Source organism: Neophocaena asiaeorientalis, unplaced genomic scaffold (assembly GCF_003031525.2).
Source record: "Neophocaena asiaeorientalis asiaeorientalis breed wild unplaced genomic scaffold, Neophocaena_asiaeorientalis_V1.1 scaffold45, whole genome shotgun sequence".
NCBI classification, from domain to species: Eukaryota; Metazoa; Chordata; class Mammalia; order Artiodactyla; family Phocoenidae; genus Neophocaena; species Neophocaena asiaeorientalis.
In genome coordinates, this window is record NW_020174642.1 from 11,158,059 (window position 1) to 11,172,845 (window position 14,787).

Sequence of the window (14,787 nt, forward strand, 5' to 3'; positions counted from 1 at the left end):
GGTGGGAAGCAGTCGCATAGCACAGGGAGATCGGCTCCGTGCTTTGTGACCACCTGGAGGGGTGGGATAGGGAGGGTGGGAGGGAGGCTCAAGAGGGAGGGGATGTGGGGACACGTGTGTGCACGTGGCTGATTCGCTTTGCTGTGTAACGGAAACTAACGCGGTGTTGTGAAGCAGTTCTACTCCGACAGAGATCTATTAAAAAATATATATGGGGGCTTCCCTGGTGGCGCAGTGGTTGGGAGTCCGCCTGCCGATGCAGGGGACACGGGTTCGTGCCCCGGTCCGGGAAGATCCCACATGCCGCGGAGCGGCTGGGCCCGTGAGCCACGGCCGCTGAGCCTGCGCGTCCGGAGCCTGTGCTCCGCAACGGGAGAGGCCACAACAGTGACAGGCCCGCGTACCGCAAAAGAATAAAAAAAAAGTACCATTTTATTGATTTGGGTTTATTTTTTAATAAATGTATTTATTTTTGGCTGCACTGGGTCTTTGTTGCTGCGCATGGGCCTCCGTTAGTTGTGGCGAGCAGGGCCACTCCCTGTTGCAGTGCGCAGGCCTCCCATTGCGCTGGCTTGTCTCGTTGCAGAGCCATGGGCTCTAGAGCGCAGGCTCAGTAGTTGTGGCACACGGGCCCAGATGCTCCGCGGCATGTGGGATCTTCCCAGAGCAGGGCTCAAACCCATGTCCCCTGCACTGGCAGGCAGATTCTTAACCACTGCACCACCAGAGAAGTCCCTGATTTTTGTTTCTGATTTTAAAATTCACAAGAGACCTCAGATACTGCCACGTACATGCTTTTATGCATACTTTTTAAACTGAGTTTTCTTTAGAGCTTTAGATGCAAAAAAAGCGAAGAACCCATTTTCCCCTTGACCTTCATAAGAAGAGCAAAAATACTAGAAAGGCTAGTCACTCCTTAAAATTGGCCTTAAGTACTTTTCCTGTGATATACATTCAAAACATGTATTTGACATATGTTTCTTTTTTTTTCCATATCTTTATTGGAGTATAATTGCTTTACAATGGTGTGTTAGTTTCTGCTGTATAACCAAGTGAATCACTATACATATACATTTATCACCATTTCTCTTCCCTCTTGTGTCTCCCTCCCCCCCTCCTTATCCCACCCCTCTGGCACCGAGCTGATCTCCCTGTGCTATGCGGCCGCTTCCCACTAGCTATCTATTTTACATTTGGTAGTGTTTATGTGTCAATGCTACTCTCTCACTTCGTCCCAGCTTACCCTTCCCCTTCCCTATGTCTTCAAGTCCATTTTCTACATCTGCATCTTTGCTCCTGTCCTGCCCCTAGCTTCTTCAGAACCATTTTTTTTAGATTCCATATATATGACATGTTTCTTGCTTAAGGAGTTTTCATAAGAACTCTTGCTATCCTTAGTACTTTAAAATTAGGAGGAAGAAAAACATATCCTTCTTAATCACATCCATCTACTAATTACCTAAACTATGCAACATTCATGGGTTTGGCCCGGTTTCATTTTTCTCTATAAGCCACTGATCCCATCTTTGGCAGGAAAAAGACCCTGCATTTCTAGAGGCAGCATAACTAATTATACTAGTTTATCTCCTGTTACCTTATCAAACAAATAACCAAAATGAAAATGATACTATGCTAGAAAAGAACAAAAACACAACATTCTCAATTTTATTTGCCAATCAACAGGACCTACAGAGCCACACAGCACAGATGGACCAATTTCTGCCTCCGTGAATTTTAAACTGCCTTTTACAACATTTCTCTGGTTCTGATGAGCCAGGTTCCACAATATGTCGGCTCGTGAAATTCAAGCAACTGTGCCTTCCTGTAAGCTCCTTCATTCAGCCTCAGCCATAAACTGCACATTGCCTACAAAAGAAACATGAAGTTATTCCAAACTGCCGCGCAAGCAGAAACAGCATACAAATGTGTATGGGACGCCTGCAAGTGTTTTTGCTCCTACAGGATGCCCAGAGACCACGGGCCTGCAGCGTCATCCTGAGGGACACAGCATGCACTGCTATGCCTCTAGGAGTGCCAGAGAGGGAACCGCACTCACACGTTGTGACACCTGTGAGAAATGGAGCACATCCTCCTCTGTTCTCTGCGGTTGAGAAGGACACATGATGAGGGGACCTGGTACACATACCCGTGCACATTGTTTAAAGAACTCCAAGCAGCTGCATGTGCTCTAATCTCTGAGGCCCTTGGCATGATACTGTTACAGAAAAACTGGACTCCTGAGCTTATAGCCGAAGGACCCAGAACAATGTAAGGAGAGATTTTTCCACCAACCACGCGTATTCATTGTAACATATACCTTCCTAACGTCAAGTTTATAATATTTCAGAAAACAATAATTGTAGCACACCGATGATTCTTCCGACTTTCTTTACTCAAAAATAAAAAAGGCACAAACATATAGAACGAAAATGTCCAACATCATCTGAAATAGCAGGTTCACCAAAAGATTTAAAGGTAAACTTGAACTGGGGGGTGGGAATTAATTATAATTATTAGAGAGCCGAATGAACTGTTTTTCAAGAAAGGTATCTCAGGAAAACGCTGACCAACGGGGTAGGCGGTTATTCAACCTTCCGCTTTTAGGGGGAACCGACAGGTCTCAGGGTCTCCTGGGCAGCAGGAGCCACTCTGAGAAGGCCCTCTTCCGGATGCAGCTGATGTGGGTCTTCACGGGAGAACAGACCCTTTCTCAGGCTCACCTCCGGCAAGATTAACCCACCACCCACAAGCACGTTCACTTCCAGGAGCAAGTCAGGTGGGCACATCTCAGGACACAGCCGTCTCTAGGCATCACATTTGCTATCTGTAACACATGGCACACGGCTGGTGGCTTTAGAAGACAAAGTGGGGACCCAGGGAGAGGATGCCGGCGCTGAGCACCCCTACGCATCACGCTCCAGAGTGCGCAGGTCCTCCAGGAGCTCCTGGGCCACGGCCTGCAGGTGAGGGTTGCGGCTCTTGGCCATGGCCAGGATGCGCTGCAGGGGCAGGGAGCTGCGGATCTCTGAGGCCGTCCTGGAGAAGACTTCTGGCTCCAGCACCACAGACTGGACAAGGCGCAGCACGTGAAGACACACCTCTGTGTCCGGGTCTAGGGGGAAAGAGGTAACACTTCTGGTTAGAACAAAACCTTCTACAGGGACCTTGGGGCAGAATCCACCCCTCAGGGGTTCTTGGCCTCTCTGAACGATGGATGTGACAGTTTAGCAAACTATGAGCTGACCCCAAACAGTGTCACTTCCTGATGTAAAAGCTTAGCTCATAAGAGGAGCATGACAATGGCATCCTCTAGTAACATCCCACCTTCAAATATCACAGTCACGTAACTTTAAAATGCTGAACTAAAAACATGAGGGCTTTTCGTGTAGTTTTCTGTAATTCTGCCCAGTTATAAGATTGCTTTAAGAGGTATTGAACTTCCTTTTCACTCCAAGTGCAGCAAAGCCCTGAGAGACCACATACAGATATGGCATCTCTTCAGGCCACTGAGTTCCGCAAAGTCACAGCTGCAACACTCAAAGTGAATTCCGCTTTCCCGTGTGAATGCTCTCTGGAGTTACAGAACCTGGCAGCCCTGCGTATACTGTAGCAACCACTAAAAAGCAGCTGGACTGAAACAACACCCCAACACAAGTTATAACCTTTAACCACCAGGGATCCAATTCTCCTCACCACGTCTCTCTACTGGGAGCCTTTAACATGCCCCTGATTCTTGATTAGATATTGTCATTGGAACCAGACTCAAAATCAGTACCTCCTTGTTAGCACTACACTTTAAAAACCTTTTCAGAAGTAAGTGGACTGAGAGAGTAGACTGAGCAAACCCTCAGTGGGAACTGCCACAGCACCAAGGCCCCCGGAGCCCTTCCCCACTGAACGAGAGCTACCAGGGCTCAGTGAAGACTGCTGTGTTGGGAAGCGGAAAAAAACCCTGTCCTACCCTGGGCTCAGACCGTTGAAGTGCTCCTATTCGGGGGAAGGGGAAGGAAGCTTGCTCTGGCACAAAAACTGCCAAAGACACAGGCAAAGCGGCTGCCACAGGGAGGAGGACAGGATCATGGGGAAGGCGCCACTCAGATGCAGGTGGATGGGAGCCGAACCAAAACAACAGAGGACTCCCCTGCGTCCTCCAGCGGCCCAGCAAAAGCAGTCTACGGCAGCAGCGGGAGGGGCAAGAGGATGGAAGGAGACCCCTCCTGAGGCACAGACCCAAAGGGAAGGCCCGCAGCTGGGGGTGGAGACTGACAAAGGACTGGCAACTCAGTCCTCACCCGCAGCACAGGGAAGGAGAAGACTGGAAACCAGCGGCACAGAGGTCACCACAGTGACAAAACCCACAGCAGCCCAACGCCCACACCGACAGCCGCGCAGAACAGGAGGTGTAAACACCCTCTGTGTACTTCATTCTCTCCTGCAGAGGTTGGTGGCCCAAGGGCCACATCCAGCCCAGGACCTGTTTCTGCACAGGCTGTGAGCCAAGGTTGGTTCTTACATTTTAAAGAGTTATCTTAAAAGAAAACAAAACAGAGGAATAATGTGCAACGGAAACCACACATGACGCTCAAAGCTCAAAGTATTTAATAGCTAGCTCATTACAGGGAAAGCCTGCCGGCCTCTGCTCTGCTGCCCTCCACACGACGCCCAGCACTCAATCAGAGGTTACAGGGACAAAGCAAGGGAAACAAAACCCCACTGCAGTAATAAAGTAATCAGCAGAGCCAGACTCAGAGATAACCCAGATTTAGAAACAATTAGAAAAGGAATCTGAAATAAATATGATTAATAGATGGGAAAGCCCTTTTTTAGGGTTCTTGCAGTATACCTGAAGCAGTACAATATTATTTAAAGATTTTTAATGTTTCAATTGAAAATCTTCAACTAACTGTGATTAATTAATATAATTAATTAATCACAGTTAATTAAAGATCGTATTGTAAACCCTAGGGAAAATACTAAAAAGAGTTTTTAAAATGTAAATGATAAGCCAACAGTGCAGATAAAATAGAATATTAAATAATCCAACAGCGGATAAAAAAGAGGAAAAAAGAAACAACTAGAAATATTTCTGTATTTCTATATACATTAGATGAAAACTGTATAAACACACTGATTAAAAGACAGAGGATGCACAAAACATCAAGACCCAATTATACATTGTCTACAAGACACCCAAGATAAATATAAAGACACAGGTTAAAAATAAAAGAATAAAATCATGCCATGCAAACACTAATTAAAAGAAGTCTGCAGAGCCTATATTATTATCAGACAAGGTGGACTTCAGAACAAAAAATATTACCATGGATAAGGAGGGATTATAATTGTATAATTATAATTATAATTGTATAATTATAAAGAAGTTAATGCATCAAAAAGACATGACAGTCTTAATTAGGTATGTACCTAACAACAGAGTTTCAAGATAAACAAAGCACAATATGCTAGAAATCCAAGTGCAAATAAATTCACAATCAGAGGTTGGAAACTTTAACACTTTTATTTCCATTACTGATTTTAAAAAAGAAAGAAAATCAGTGAAGATACAGAATCCCTGAACAACACTATCAACCAACTTGACCAAATAGACATTCAAAAGGATTCAAAGTACGTTCTGTGACCACAAGGAATTAAGTTAGAAATAACAGAAATATATAATAAATAACAGAAAATAACAGAAATACAAAATAAATAACAGAAAAATATGTGAAAAGATCTCCAAATATTTGGAAATAAAACAACATACTTCTAAATAATGTATGGATCAAGAAGGAAGTCATAAGGAAAACTAGGAAATACTCTGAACGAAATGAAAATGAAAACACAGTATCATAATTTATAGATGCAGTTAAATCATCGCTTATCAGGGGAAATTATAGCACTGAATGCTCATATTGGAAAAGAACAAAGGTCTCAAATTAGTTACCTTAGCTTTCATCTATTAAAAAAAAAAAAATCAAACCCAAAACATGCCAAAGGAAGGTAATAATAAAGAGCAGAAATCAATACAAATGAGGACAAATAAAAAACAACTGGGGAGAAAACAGTAAACCCAAAAGGTGACCCTGTTAAAAAAAATGTATAAAATTGATAAAACTCTAGCCAGGCTACACAAGGAAAGGGGGAAGGAAGAAAGGACAGACACAGATTACAAATTTGGGGAATGAAAGAGGAGAAATCACTATAGAACCTACAGATATTAAAGGAATAATAAGGGAATACTATGAAGAAAGTTGTGCTCATAAATGTTGCAACTTGGATGGAATGGACAAACTGCTTGGAAGACATAAACTACAAGATTCGTTCAGAAAAAGAATCTCTGGAACAGGGGACATTAGGCACAATTGAAGATGGAGGTTCTGTCTGGAAAACACATTGGATTAAGCTAAAACACACCCACAAATTCTAAGATGCTCCTTCTTCCCCTTCTCTGTTCCTAGATTTGGATGAGTCTTCTCTCGGCAATCTGAGCAACCCAAGAGGAAACATCTAAAGATACTGACCTGTGGGTTCCCAGTGAATGGCTGAGAATGGCTGAGCCAGCTCACACTACAGTGAAGTTCACAAGCCCCACTCACATGCTCAGGGCTTCCAATCGGCATTATAAATCCCACCCTTAAACACAAGCGCAAAACGATGCATTACCAGACACCTGAGAAGAAGATAATTATCATTTTCAACAAAAACAAAAGGAGGACAAAAGAAAGACTATGCAATGAGAAGAAAACTTTTTTTAAACTTTATTAATCTCCTCCTCAAGGAGATTTTTTAAAACGTTGTATTATCCATTAAGCAAGAATGGGATGCTAGTTTTTTAATTCCAAAAAAAAAAAAAAGGCAGCTGGAAATTAAGTGCACGATAGTAGAGATGAAGACTTCAATAGGCAGTATGGAAAATAAAGTAGAGGAAATCTCTCTAAAGCGGTACGAAAGACAAAGGGATGCAAACACTTCCAAAAAAACTGAGGAGGAGGGAATGCCTCCTAACTGATTTTATGAAGCCTATATTACCCTGATACCAAAACCAGGCAAGGACAACACAAAAAGGAAAACTGCAAGCCAATATTCTCTGATAAACACAGATGCAAAAATCCTCTATAAAATATTAACAAACTAAATACAAAAAATACATTAAAAGGATCATACACCACAATCAAGTGGGATTTATTCCAGGGGTGCAAGAATGGTGCAACACCTGCAAATCAATCAATGTGTTACATGACGTCAATAAAATGAAAGGTACAGATCATATGATCTTTTCAGTAGATGCAGAAAAAGCACCTGACAAGATTCAACGCTACTTATGATAATAACTCTCAATAAAATGGGTAGAGAAGGAGCATAACTCAACATAACAAAGGCCTATGACAAACCCATAGCTAACATCACACTCATCGGTGAAAAACCGAAAGCTATCCCTCTCTAAGATCAGGAAAAAGACAAGGATGCCCACTCTCACCACTCTTATTCAACATACTATTGGAAGTCCTAGCCAGAGCAATTAGGCAAGTAAAAGAAAAGAAAAGGCATCCAGTTTGCAAAGGAAGAAATAAAACTGTCACTGTTTGCAGAAAAATGATTTTACATAGAGAAAACCCTAAAGATTCCACACACACACACACACAAAAAAACTGTTAGAAATAATAAACAAATATAGTAAAGTTCCAGGGTATAAAATCAATATTAAAAGATCTGTTGGATGTCTTTACACTAAGAACAAACTATCAGAAAGAAAAATTAAGAAAACAATCCCATCTGCAATTGCAACAAAAAGAATAAAATACCTAGAAATAAATTTAACCAAGGAGATGAAAGACCTGTCCACTGAAAACTATAAGACACCGTTGAAAGAAACTGAAGAAGACACAAAGAAGTGGAAAGATATCCCATGCTCATGTATTGGAATGCTATACATTGTTAAAATGTCCATATTACCTAAAGCAATTCCTATCAAAATTCCAATGACATTTTTCACATTAATAGAACAAACAATCCTAAAACTTATATGGAAACACAAAAGACCCTGAATAGCTAAAGCAATCCTGAGAAAAAGAAAACAGCTGGAGGTATCACATTCCCTGATTTCAAATTATGCTACAAAGCTATAGTAATCACAACAGTATGGTTTGGGCAGAAAATCAATGGATAGATAGATCAATGGAACAGAATTGAGAGGCCAGAAATAAACCCACACATAATATGGAAAATTAATTTACAACAAAGGAGCAAGAAACATAAAATGGAGAAAGGATAGCCTCTTCAATAAGTAGCGTTAGGAAAACTGGACAGCCATATGCAAAAGAATGAAACTAGACCACTGTCTCACACAACACACAACAATCAATTCAAAATGGCTTAAAGATTTGAATGTAAGACCTCAAACCACAAAACTCCTAGAAAAAAAAAACACAGTACATTCTTTGACATTGGCCTTAGCAATATCTTTCTGAATATGTCTCCTCAGGCAAAAGGAACAAAAGCTAAAATAAACAAATGGGACTACATCAAACTAAAAACTTAGGCATAGCAAAGGAAACCATCAACAAAAAGAAAAGGCAACCAACCAAATGGAGAAGATATTTGCAAAGCATATATCTGATAAGTGGTTAATATCCAACATACATAAAGAACTCATACAACTGAATATAACACACATACTCACACACATAAAAACCTGATTTAAAAATAGGCAGAGGAGCTGAACAGACATTTTTCCAAAGAAGACATACAGATGGCCAGTAGGCACATGAAAAGATGTTCAACATCACTAATTATTAGGGTAACGCAAATCAAAACCAAAATGAGATAGCACCTCGTGCCTGTTAGAATGGTTATTATCAAAAAGGCAAGTAAGTGTTGGTGAGGATGTGGAGAAAAGTAACTCTCATGCACTGTTGGTGGGAATATAAACTGGTGCAGCCACTCTGGAAAACAGTATGGAGGTTCCTGAAAAAATTAAGAATAGACCAAATGACCCAGCTAGTCCACTCCTGGGTATTTATCCAAAGAATAGGAAAACACTAAGTTGAAAAGATATCTGATCTCCTATGTTCATCACAGAATTATTTACATTAGCCAAGATATGGAAACCTAAGTGTCCATTGATGGATGAATGGATAAATAAGATGTGGGGTGTGTGTGTGTGTGTGTGTGTGTGTGTGTGTATATAATATATATATGTGTGTATATATAAATATACACACACACACACAATGGAACACTACCCAACCATAAAAAAAGATGAAATCTTGCCATCTGAGACAATATAGATGGACCTTTAGGGTATTATGCTAAGTGAAATAAGTCAGACAAAGACAAATACTGTACAATTTCTCTCATATGTGCAATTTTTTAAATGAACAAACCAAGCCAAACAAAAACAAACACATAGATACAGAGAACAGAGTAGTGGTTACCAGAGGGGAAGTGGGTGGGGAAGAGAAAAATGGGTAAAGAGGGTCAACTGTATGGTGACAGATGGAAACTAAACTTTCAGTGGTGGGCATGCTGTAGCGTATGCAGAAGTCAAAATACAAATTTGTACACGTGAAACATATAATGTTATAAACCCATAAAAATAAATAACTAAATCTCTTTTAGAGAAAAAAATTTCTATTGGCATTTTTTCCAGTGTTTGTCATTTTTTTTTTAAATTTAAAAATTTAAAGAATTTTTTTAATTGAGGTATAGTTGATTTACAATATTAGTTTCAGGTGTACAACATAGTGATTCAAATTTTTATAGATTATGCTTCATTTAAAGTTATTATAAAATATTGGCTATATTCCCTGTGATATAAAATATATCCTTGTAGCTTATTTATTTTATACATAGTAGTTTGTACCTTTTAATCCCTACGCCTATCTTGCCCCTAACCTGCCCCTCTCCCCACTAGCAACCACTATTCTTTTCTATATATCTGTGAGTCTGTTTCTGTTTTGCTATATTCATTCATTCGTTGTATTTTTTAGACTCCACATATAAGTGATAAAACAGTATTTGTCTTTCTCTGGCTGACTTACTTCACTAAGCATAATGCCCTCCAGGTCCATCCATGTTTTTGCAAATGGCAAAATTTCATTCCATTTTGTGTGTGTGTGTGTATATGTATGTATGTGTATATATATATATATGCCACATCTTCGTTATCCATTCATCTGTTGATGGACACTTACGTTGCTTCCATATCTTGGCTACTGTAAATAATGATGATATGAACATTGGGATACATATATCTTTTTGAATTAGTATTTTTGTTTTCTTCAGGTGTATACTCAGGAGTGGAATGGCTGGATCATGGGCTGGTTCTATTAGGTTGGCCAAAAAGTTCCTTCGCTTGTTTGAACGAACTTTCTGGCCAACCCAATATCTTTAGCTTTGAGGCACCTCCATACTGTTTTCCACAGTGGCTGCACCAATTTATATTCCCAGCAAGCATACAAGAATTCGCCTTTCTCCACATCCCCACCAACATCTGTTATTGGTGGTCTTTTTGATAATAGCTGTTCTGACAGGTGTGAGGTGATAGCTCACTGTGGTTTGGTTTGCACTTCTCTGATGATTAGCAATGCTGAGCATCTTTGCATGGGTCTATTGGCCATCTGTATGTCTTCTTTGGAAAAATGTCTATTCAAGTCTTCTGCCCATTTTTTAATTGGGTTCTTTGTGTTTTGATATTGAGTTGTATGAGCTGTTTATATATTTCGGATTTAATCCCTTATTATATCATTTGCAAATATTTTCTCCCATTCAATAGGTTGTCTTTTCATTTTGTCAACAGTTTCCTTTGCTGAGCAAAAGCTTTTAAGTTTAATTAGGTACCATTCGAGGTTTTTGTGCTTTTGTTTCCTTTGCCTTAGGAGACAGATCCAAAAACATATTACTATTATTTATGTCAAAGAGAGTTCTGCCTATGTTTTCTTCAAGGGGTTTTATGGTTTCCAGTCTTACATTTAGGTTTTTAACCCATTTTGAGTTTATTTTTGTATATGGTATAAGAAAATATTCTAATTTCATTCTTTTACATGTAGCTGTCCAGTTTTCCCAGCACTACTTATTCAAGAGATTGTCTTTTCGCCATTGTATATTCTTGCTTCCTTTGTCATAGATAAATTGACCATAAGTGTGTGGCTTTACTTCTGGGTTCTCTATTCTGTTCCATTGATGTGTCTCTTTTTGTGCCAGTACCATACTGTTTTGATTACAGTAGATTCGTAATATAGTCTGAAGTCAGGGAGTATGATTCCTCCAGCTCCATTCTTCTTTCTCAAGATTGTTTTGGCTATTCAGGGTCTTTCTGTTTCCATACAAATTTAAAAGTTATTTGTTCTAGTTTTGTGACAAATGCCATCAGCAATTTTGATGGGGATTGCACTGAATCTGTAGCTTGCCTTGGGTAGCATGGAAATTTTAATGATATTAATTCTTCCAATCCATTAACATGGTATATCATTCCCAACTGTTTGTGTCATCATCAATTTCTTTCATTAGTGTCTTACAGTTTTCAGTGTACTGGTCTTTTACCTCCTTCATTTTATTCCTAAGTATTTTATTGCTTTTGCTGTGATTGTAAATGAGATTGTTCCCTTAATTTCTCTTTCCTACAGTTCCTTGTATAGAAATGTAATAGATTTCTGTATATTAATTTCGTATCCTGCAACATTACCAAATTCATTGATGAGTTCTAGTGGTTTTTTGGTGGTGTCTTTTCTGTGTACATGCATCATGTATCTGCAAACAGTGACAGTTTTACTTCTTCCTTTCCAATTTGGATTCCTTTTATTTCTTTTTCCTATCTGATCGCTGTGGCTGGCTAGGACTTCCCCAATCAGTATTTTTATTTGAAATACTGGGGAAAAGTGTCAGCTTAACAATATAGAATCTTCTCAGCCAAAAAAGGATTTATCTTTCCATTTATTCAAGTTCGTTTATCTTCATCAATAGAATTTTCAATAAAAGATTAAAAAAATAAGCAAAGAGATGAACAATAGGAGAAAAAGAAGAGAGGCCCAACACCAAATATTAGATATTCCAAAAAGAGAAAACTGTGTCAGCAGATAGGAGGAGATCACTCTATAATGATTCAGTAATTCAAAATAATTTTTTAAAGATTCCTAGAATCAAAAGATATGTTTCTAAACTGAAAGGTCTCTTTCAGTTTCCAGAAAAATTGATAAAAGTTACATCTAATACACCAGGCGTATCAACATAAAATTTAAGTGCAGAAAATGAAACAAAGAGAAAATTCTACAAGTTTCTAGAGGGAAAACACATCATATACAAAGAATCAAGAATCAAAACTTCTCAACACTGGACATTAGAAGATAATGGAATGTTCCTTTCAAAATTCAGAAATAAAAAGTAATTCTAACCTGGAATTCTATACCTAGCCAAACTCTGACTATTATATGTGAGGTAAAATAAAGACATTTCAGATATAAGATATCTTAGAAATTTTGCCTCCTCAATTATACTTCAAAAACAAACAAACTCATAGAAAAAGATCAGATTTGTGGTTACCAGAGGCAGGGAGTACAGGAAGGGGGAATTGGATGAAGGTGGCCAAAAGAACAAATGTCCAGTTATAGGATAAATAAGTACTAGGGATATAATGTACAACATGATAAGTATAATTTATACTGCTGTATGCTATATATGGAAGTTAAGAGGGAAATTCCTGAGTTCTCATCCTAAGGAAAAAAAAATTTTTCTATTTCTTTAATTCTGTATCTGTATGAGATGATGGATGTTCACTACACTTACTGTAATCATTTCATGATGGATGTAAGTCAAATCATTACGCTGTATACCTTAAACTTATATAGCGCTGTATGTCAACTACATCTTAATAAAACTGGAATAAAATTTTTTAATTAAAAAAATAAAATAAAATAGGGCTTCCCTGGTGGCGCAGTGGTTAAGAATCCGCCTGCTAATGCAGGGAACACAGGTTTGAGACCTGGTCTGGGAAGATCCCACATGCTGCGGAGCAACTAAGCCAGTGAGCCACAACTACTGAGCCTGCGCTCTAGAGCCCGAGAGCCACAACTATTGAGCCCACGTGCCACAACTACTGAAGACTGTGCGCCTAGAGCCCGTGCTCCGCAACAAGAGAAGCCACTGCAATGAGAAGCCCACGCACCGCAACGAAGAGTAGCCCCTGCTCACCACAACTAGAGAAAGCCTGTGCACGGCAACGAAGACCCAACACAGCCTAAAATAAATAAATTTACAAAGAAGGGATTGCACTGAATCTGTAGCTTGCCTTGGGTAGCATGGAAATTTTAATGATATTAATTCTTCCAATCCATTAACATGGTATATCATTCCCAACTGTTTGTGTCATCATCAATTTCTTTCATTAGTGTCTTACAGTTTTCAGTGTACTGGTCTTTTACCTCCTTCATTTTATTCCTAAGTATTTTATTGCTTTTGCTGTGATTGTAAATGAGATTGTTCCCTTAATTTCTCTTTCCTACAGTTCCTTGTATAGAAATGTAATAGATTTCTGTATATTAATTTCGTATCCTGCAACATTACCAAATTCATTGATGAGTTCTAGTGGTTTTTTGGTGGTGTCTTTTCTGTGTACATGCATCATGTATCTGCAAACAGTGACAGTTTTACTTCTTCCTTTCCAATTTGGATTCCTTTTATTTCTTTTTCCTATCTGATCGCTGTGGCTGGCTAGGACTTCCCCAATCAGTATTTTTATTTGAAATACTGGGGAAAAGTGTCAGCTTAACAATATAGAATCTTCTCAGCCAAAAAAGGATTTATCTTTCCATTTATTCAAGTTCGTTTATCTTCATCAATAGAATTTTCAATAAAAGATTAAAAAAATAAGCAAAGAGATGAACAATAGGAGAAAAAGAAGAGAGGCCCAACACCAAATATTAGATATTCCAAAAAGAGAAAACTGTGTCAGCAGATAGGAGGAGATCACTCTATAATGATTCAGTAATTCAAAATAATTTTTTAAAGATTCCTAGAATCAAAAGATATGTTTCTAAACTGAAAGGTCTCTTTCAGTTTCCAGAAAAATTGATAAAAGTTACATCTAATACACCAGGCGTATCAACATAAAATTTAAGTGCAGAAAATGAAACAAAGAGAAAATTCTACAAGTTTCTAGAGGGAAAACACATCATATACAAAGAATCAAGAATCAAAACTTCTCAACACTGGACATTAGAAGATAATGGAATGTTCCTTTCAAAATTCAGAAATAAAAAGTAATTCTAACCTGGAATTCTATACCTAGCCAAACTCTGACTATTATATGTGAGGTAAAATAAAGACATTTCAGATATAAGATATCTTAGAAATTTTGCCTCCTCAATTATACTTCAAAAACAAACAAACTCATAGAAAAAGATCAGATTTGTGGTTACCAGAGGCAGGGAGTACAGGAAGGGGGAATTGGATGAAGGTGGCCAAAAGAACAAATGTCCAGTTATAGGATAAATAAGTACTAGGGATATAATGTACAACATGATAAGTATAATTTATACTGCTGTATGCTATATATGGAAGTTAAGAGGGAAATTCCTGAGTTCTCATCCTAAGGAAAAAAAAATTTTTCTATTTCTTTAATTCTGTATCTGTATGAGATGATGGATGTTCACTACACTTACTGTAATCATTTCATGATGGATGTAAGTCAAATCATTACGCTGTATACCTTAAACTTATATAGCGCTGTATGTCAACTACATCTTAATAAAACTGGAATAAAATTTTTTAATTAAAAAAATAAAATAAAATAGG

The 14,787-nt window shown here is 38.6% G+C and overlaps 1 protein-coding gene across 1 annotated transcript in view; it reads right to left on the minus strand.

Annotated features, from left to right (window-relative positions):
- Window positions 1-2,373: 2,373 nt before the first annotated feature.
- HSF2BP (heat shock transcription factor 2 binding protein) overlaps window positions 2,374-14,787 on the minus strand; it is an 84,744-nt gene continuing 72,330 nt past the window's right edge. The window contains exon 8 of the mRNA XM_024758365.1: window positions 2,374-3,112. Coding sequence (XP_024614133.1) covers window positions 2,904-3,112 — 209 coding nt within the window. The 3' untranslated portion in view covers window positions 2,374-2,903. The remainder of the gene's footprint in view (window positions 3,113-14,787) is intronic.